Source organism: Ceratotherium simum, chromosome 33 (assembly GCF_057802395.1).
Source record: "Ceratotherium simum simum isolate JZ-2026a chromosome 33, ASM5780239v1, whole genome shotgun sequence".
NCBI lineage: Eukaryota > Metazoa > Chordata > Mammalia > Perissodactyla > Rhinocerotidae > Ceratotherium > Ceratotherium simum.
The window spans coordinates 22,088,885-22,097,023 of record NC_141932.1 but is presented as its reverse complement, the minus strand read 5'-3'; the positions used below and the strand labels follow the sequence as shown (position 1 = coordinate 22,097,023).

At 35.9% G+C, this 8,139-nt stretch overlaps 1 protein-coding gene across 1 annotated transcript; it reads right to left on the bottom strand.

Annotated features, from left to right (window-relative positions):
* Positions 1-275: 275 nt before the first annotated feature.
* Positions 276-1,178, bottom strand: LOC101392487 (vomeronasal type-1 receptor 1-like). Its single transcript, XM_004441535.1, has one exon. The coding sequence runs from the start codon at positions 1,176-1,178 to the stop codon at positions 276-278; it is 903 nt and encodes a 300-aa protein (XP_004441592.1).
* Positions 1,179-8,139: the final 6,961 nt, after the last annotated feature.

The window sequence follows — 8,139 nt, the reverse complement described above, 5'->3', positions numbered from 1 at the left end:
CCGCAGATATAAAGGGAAGCTTTCTATAATCCTGAAACATACTATCCCGAGCTCTTCATTGCAGCAATCTGCGCAACTGCAATTATATAACTATTTGTGTAATTGCTTGTTTGATGTCTGGATTCCCCACAGATTTCACTGGAGCAGATGCCCTTGCTGTTTACCACTGTGTCTACAACATGAGTGGTACAGAGAAGGTGCTTCACAGTATGAGATGAACGGGTGAATGAATGTTGTGCAACGCTCTCAGGAATTGGGTGAGTTCTACAACTTCCTCAGCAGGAAAAGCAGAGGCTGGAGACATGGGCGTCACTTTTTAAGAGCAAAAAGGGACTGAGGGTTGGAAAACAACAGGATAGAAGCACACCGCTGTTCACAAGCCACAACTGTGGGTTGTCAAAAAGATAGGCATACATTTCAAAAGCAGAAGAGAGAGAATAAAATATGACAAAAGTGCTCACAAGCATCAGGATAGATTTTGTGGCTTTGGTCTCTGGGGATATTTGGGGGGATCGCCTAGTGCTGTGAATGTATCGGACCTGCTGTTTGTGCCTCTGAAGGAAAAATATCATGGATCCACTGGCCCACATCATGAGTCCCAAACAAATAACATCAACAGAGGAGAAAATAACTGAACATATTGATTCTGTAATTGTGTTAATAAACAGACGAGAGCAATATCCAAGATCTGATTTCACACTGATATTTCTGCTATTCTTTTGTTCAGTCACTCTCATAGGAACAATGATATTTACCAGCAAATGAAACACCCAGCTCAGGATGCATGGAGAATTAATATGCTCTGGGGATTTGAATTTGAGCTCTGCCCATCTAGAGTTTGTGGGTTTAATACTTAAGGCTTGGAAGCCACCCAAAAGACAGGTGGTGCTGAGGGAATTTCCCCAGGCCACTCTGTGAAAATAAAAGACAAGTTTACATCCAACATCATCTAGGAAATATTTCAACCCATAGGGTGCCATCGTCCGAGAGATTCCCCCACAAAGAAGGGTCAAAGCATTGGCCAAAGCAAGATGGTTAATTATTTGCTCTAAAGGTCTCAATCTCTGTCTCCTAAAAAGAGAGCAGCTATACTGGCAAAGGAGTGAAGCATTCCCGAGAATCCCTATTGCAGTCTGAGCAAGGAGGACCATATCTATTGCCAAGACAACAGAAATCATTTCCTCAGTGGCTGAGGTATGATGATTTTGCTCAGATCCACAGAACCTGGGGAGAAACAGAAGGAACACATGAATTTCTTCAAGTCAAGTGAAATACGGTTCTCACCGTACTTTCTTTACAATCTCCCTTCTGGGAACCCTATTCTATGGTCATGCATAAAAATCCATCCCTAAAGTTTGCTTCTCATCATCACTTAATATATCTCTCATGGTACTTAAAACATGGTACTTATTTCTACTGAAGAAAGACAAATTCCTCCAATAGAAATATGAGAGGCATGAAAATAAGAATGTCTACCTTGTTTCCAGTCCATATCTAGGGTCTAGAACAATCTGTTACTAGTAGGCAGTCAATAAATATCTATTACATGAATAAATAAACGGAGTCGTTATTTTCATGTCAAAAGTTATTTCTATATGTCCTTTACATTAATAGATTTCTTAACATGGAATGCAGAAATATTAGCTATTTCTACCTAATAGTTAAAAATATTTAGTGCATTAATCTCACTAATTGTGTTATTTAAAACTGTATATCCTTGCTCAATTTGGGGGTTTTGTTTGTTTTTGTTTACGTGAAAGCTTGGCCTTTCTGAGAAATAGGTGTTCAAGTGTCTTATGTTGCACTGGATCCTACCAAATACTCTTTGTTTGTCCAACATTATCTTTCTATAAGCCAATACAATTTTCGAATACAACTACTGAATCAAGGACCTAAACTGAATTGAGCAGTATGTCTTAATAATAATACAGCACAACAAAGATATAGTCCGAGAATACACATGATTAACATGACAGTGACATTAGAAGCAATCTTGTTTCACCAGGACAAAAGACTAACATGACCACAGGCACACAATTATTCAGTATTTTCTGACTTGGTCAATAAAGTGGCAGGAAAAAGTTATTCCTCTTCGAAAATTAGTTTTTATGTGTTACATTCAAAGAATTGAAATATTTTAGAAGTAATAAGACAGTAACTTGCCCAACTATTATACAAATGTACAAAACGTAAAAATGTACTGTGCATAAACACTTTAAAAATCTTAGGAGTAAACTAGATCAGTAATGTGCTGGAAATATAAAAGTAAAAAAATTAAATAGCATAAAAGAAACCTTGAATGAGTGGAACTAAATTCCATGTACTTGGATGGGAAGATACAACATGTTGTCAAGATTTGAAACTTCCTCAAATGTGTAGATTCAATTTAATATCAATCAAAATAGCAAGAGAATTTTTTAGGAACTAGGCAATTTGCCTCAAAATTTAACCATAGCTGCATAAGAAAATTCAAACCTTTTCCCCCAACATTTTATTATCAAAATTTTCAAACATACAGAAACCAAGTCATTTTTTTAAAATAACAAAGATGAAGTGGATTGACCTACCTGATTCCCTAAAACTTAATACAGCAATTAAAAGTGTGTGATACAAATGAAGAATAGTCAAACATGTCAATGGTTCAGAATGAAGTGTCCAGAAAAATTATAAATAGGAAATTCAACAAATGAGTAAATAACTGTTCGGTATGAGGGACTAGAAAAACTGGTGAATGATTGAGAAAGTATAAAGTTGAAATCAAATCATATCTTACGGACAAATAAATTTTAAGGCAAAAAAAAAGGCACCAGACAGAGCAGGAACCAGACACACATGCAGACAGAAATAGCAGCAGAGGAGCAGGTGACCAAGAGACTATGGTGGCTGATGATGAATTCTATATGGGATCTGCGCTTGAGCAAAAAGTGTGAAGATGCCTCCTTAAAGTCCATGTACCCCGAGGTTCAGTGAGATTTCGTTAAATCATTACTCCCTGTGACCAGTGACACTGTGCTAGCCATTGCCCTGTCATATTTGTTTTCAGAATTTTTATATTCCCCTGGAACACAGGGCAGAAGGCAGGGTTCACATCAGATGTCTGACTGTTGGACCAATATCACATCTCAGAATCCAAGACTTGGACCCAAGCGTGCTATTGGGAATGAGGACCCACCTGGGAGGATATTTACTGTTAAGCATGCCTTCTTCTATAATTGGGCCCGACATTTATTCCAAGGTGTATTATTATGATTTGAAGATCAGAATCTACAATAACATGTAATTTCCTCGTGTACCAATTCTAAGGAAGATTTAGACAATATCTTAACATTTTCACGCAGTGCACACATAAAACTATTCAGTATAAATGAATTTCCCAAATTCAGCCTCACCCAGACAAGGTCCAGTGGAAACAAAAGACATTAACATTTATTTAAGATATTCCATGCACCAGGTCTCTATTTTTCTCTATTGTACATTTAACTCATCTTGATCCCACACTAGGGGAATCTCAGACTAAGATGGTTTAATCAAAGAGCAGAGGTGACAATTCAGACCGAACTAATACAAGGAAAGAGTCAAGGAGACACTGTAGGAAAGTGGGTGAGAGGAAGAGAATCTGCAATGATCAGAGAACACCCCTTCACAGTAAAGGTGGGCTTTATCAGGGACTCGTGTCCGTTCTCATGAAAAGGCATGATTGTCCTGACGTGGTGTAGATTCCCATCTCTGAATATTCACCCCTTTTCTTTCCCAGACAGTTTCTAAGTCTGAAATCAAACTCCACTCACCTGAGTAACGTTTGTTCCAGGATTTCTGACCCAATGTTTACCAGATTTGTCGTGAGAGGGAAAAGGTGAACCCTCGGTTATAGGTTTGGTTTTCCCGACCTCATCTCTCTAGAGCTGTGATTATTGTGTTATTTCTAGCATCAATGACAGTGCCTCCTAGAAAAGTCCCTAAACATTTTTTTCTCAACACACCAATTATCCAAATTAATTATCTATGTTTAAAGAGAATATCCCAGGATGCTGTCAGAGGTAACTGGAAGAAAATATTTTTCTGCACTCCCTACAGGGATGAGGCCAAATAATTGTGAGATTTAAAAAGTGAGAGCTTAGAGAATAAACACAGGACTCAGCTTATATTCTGAAAATCTCTGGGGGCATATTTCCTAGAAGAGAATTCTTAGATTCCTAAAGACCTTGATAAATTCCACCTATTACAGATTTGGTAGGAAAAAAAAGAGGCCTTCTAAGGCAGAGTGTGGGGGACATCTAAATAAGGTAGCAGGTATTGACAGAGAACCCATCATAAAAGGTAAAATAAATTAGATGCAGTTGTGATGGAAGGTCAACTTACTATGGACTCAGAGCACATGGGAGTGAGGAAATGGAGAGGTGTACAGATCGCTCTCTCAATAAATCTAATTGTAAAAGAGTAACTAGAACTTCATGGGGTGAAGGGAAGAGTTTAAATACTGATGGGTAAGAGCTGGTAGATCAAGATTTGTTGAATTACAGTAAATATATATTTAATATGCATTAGATCAAAGTCCACTATTAGAAAAAAAAAGTGGGATCCATGCATAAGTAAAGACATTAATTTCAGTTTTAAAAAGGGATATACCACCCATTTAACATAAATTTAGGAAAAAAGAATGGGTGTAAAGTGAGAATTATTCTGAATTGTGGAAGGAAATAGAGGGATTTCTCAAAAGATGGCTTCAAATTCTCTATGATGCAGGAGACAAGCATATCTGAAAAGAGATTAAAAGAAAAGAGAGATTTGAGGATAGTTGAGAATATTTGAAAGCACAGCAGTAGATAATGGCAGAAAGAGTTGAAAGATGAAACAGAAGAGATCTGTTGGGCAGAATCATAGGAGGAGTTCAGGTTATTGCCAATGAAACATTTATGCTGATGCCAATCTTCCTAGTTGTGTATTTGGCTGCACAAAACTGCCATAGTGTAGCAATAGGGAAAAAATTGACACTAGATTCAATTAATGCTGAGGTTTTTCCAGGTCATGGTGAGGGAACGAAATAAGAAAGGAACTAAAGATACTGAAAGGGTTGACCAGAAAATTACACTAAAGAGAGCAACAAAGAAATATTGGAATGAATTGACATGACAGGAAACTAAGAATATATATAATGGGCTCAAAAGGCAATGAGAGAGAATAGGGCACTATACAGAAAAAGAGCTCCAGAAATCTGCATGGAGCCCCCTTGAGTCTTTGCTGAACACTAAGTTTTGCATGCATAGGGTGAAACCCCATAAGGCTGCACAAATAAAAATCAGATAACTGTGAACTAAAGAGTTCCCAGAGCTCATTCAAAGCTGGAAAGTGTTCAAGATATGACCAGCCAGAAAGAAGAGTCCTCACTGATCACTTAGGGCATTCAGTAGAGGCACCAGGGGGGCTATGCCTTAGTAATTGGACTAAATATCTCTACAAAGAGAGTTATTCTAAACCCACTTAACAAAGCTTAAATCTAGGCTTTGAAAGAATCAAACTGAACCACAAGTAAATTAACTGCATATCAGAACAAAGCCTAATACTTTTTTTAAAAAAGAAAATAAAATCCAGGCACTCAGCAAAGTCAAATTGACAATGTCCACTGTCAACTTAAAAGGCAAATTTACCTGTTACTTTACCATCAAAATGAGTATATTTGGGAACAGCCAAAAGAATTGCAATTCGGATGTGCATGTTTTGGCAAATCATAAGCAAATCCAGAAAAGAAAGGCAGGGAGCTGCTTTTATAGATATAAAGAGGGAGTAGGGAGGGGCTGTTCTAAAGGGAAGTCCTTTGGAGGAAAGTAACAGTTCAAGGCAGCATCAGCTTCTCATTGGCTGAGCTGCAGCATTTCTCATTGGCTGGACTGTTGCTGGGTGGGGAGAGAAATCTTCCTTCAGCAGCAAAGTAGTTTCACTTCCCATCCAAGAGGCAAGCATCTGTCTCTTCCTGTTTGGTGTAACTGAGGATGTGTGATAGAGCATGAGAGCTCTCCCTATGGGCCTTCCTGACTCCAACTTAGTTAAGGTTTCTCTTATTAATTTCCACACCATCATCCAATTAAAAATTATGAGATATGCCAAGAAACTAGAAAGATATGGCCCACAAATAGGAGGAAAAATAGTGAATAAAACAGACCCGTGTATCTTTTTTGTTTTTTTTAATCACTAGAGGGGATTAACAATAGATGACACATGGGAGAAGAGAAGATCAGTGAACTAGAAGAATATCAACAGAAACTATCCAAAACTAAGCAAAAGAGAGAAATAAAAGATTGAATTTTTAAAAGGTAACAGAGTTTCATTTACCTGTGAGATAATATTAAGCTGGCTAATATGCACATAATTAAAATCCCAGAAGGAAAGGGGAGAAAATATATATTTTTGGAAGGAATAATGGCTGATAATTTTCTAAGTTTGATGAAAACAATAAACTCACAGATCCAAGAACCACACACTGAAGCTCATAAAAATTAAATTCCTGAAACCTAGAATTAAATGAAAAATCTTAAAAGCAGGCAAAGAAAAATACACGTTAGAAAAAAAAGGAACAAAATAAGAAATACTTATGACTTCTTATCAGAAATTATTCAGACCATAAGACAATGGAATTGCATCTTGACAGAGCTGAAAGGGAAAAACTGTCAACCTAGAACTTTATACCCAAATAAAATATCTTTCTCAAATGAATTTAAAATACAGACTCTCTCTGATGAACAAAAACAGAGAATTTATCACCAACATACATTTACTATTAGAAAAGTTAAAGGAAGTTCTTCAAATGGAAGAAAAATGATACCAAATGGAAACCTAGATATACACAAATAAATAATGAGCAGTGAAAATGGGAAATATGTAGAAAAATATAAAAGGGTTTTTAAATTTCTTTAAAATATTATTTTTAAAATAAAAGTTATAACAATATGTTGTCAGGTTTATAACATAGGTACAAGTAAAATATATGACAATTGTATAAAGAATGAGTGGGGGAATGGAAATATGTTGTTGTAAGGTTATTATAGTACATGTGAAGTGGTCCAACATTATTTGGTGGTAAACTGTGATAAGCTGTCTATTGTAAACCCTAGAGCAACAACAATAACAACAATAAAAATAAGATATAAGGCTAATAAGCCAACAGTGGAGATAACAAGAATCCCTAAAATATACTCCATTAATCCAAAAGGCAAAAGGAGGAAAAATATACAACAGAGGGGGATCATAGAGAGAAAATATCAAAAAAGGTAGATTTAAACACAATGATATCAATAAACACATTATAAATGGTCCAAACACTCCAATTAAAAGGCAGAGATTGCTAGGCTAGATAAAAAAGCAAGATCCAACCATTAGCTATACATAAGAAATTCATTTTAAAAATTAATATGAAGACATAGAGAATAATTCAACACTCATATGCAAAAAAAAAAAAAAAAAAAAGAAGAACCTGGACTCATGCCTCACACCTTACACAAATATTAACTCAAATTTGACTATAGGACTAAATATAAAAGTTAAAACTATAAATGCACCAGGAGAAAATATTCGCTTCCCTGAGGTAGGTGTAGAGTTCTTAAACAGAACAGAAAGAGTGCAAACCATAAAAGAAAAATTTGGACTTCATAAATACTAAAAGCTTCTGCTCTTCAAAATTCACAGTTAAAAAAATAAAAAGGCAAATCACAGGCTGAAAGGAAATATTCACAATACTCTATCTAATTCATACCAAGAATATATAAAGAACTCTTACAAATCTATAAGAAGAATACAAACAACTCAATTTTAAAAATGAGCAAAATATCAGTCATTTTCCAAAGAAGATATATAAATTGTCAACAAGCACTTGACAAAATGCTAGATCATTAGTCATGAGGGAATGCAAATTACAACCACTGTGAGATACCACTACACAACCACTCAAATTGTTAAAATTAAAAAGACAGGCCATGAGGAGCAGCTGGACCCCTCATATATTGCTGGCAGGAATGTAAAATGTTCAACCACTTTGGAGGACAGTTTGGCAATTTCTTATAACATTAAACATATACTTACCATACAACACAACAATTTCACCTCTAAGTATTTATCCAAAAGAAATGAAAATGGATGTCCACACAAAGA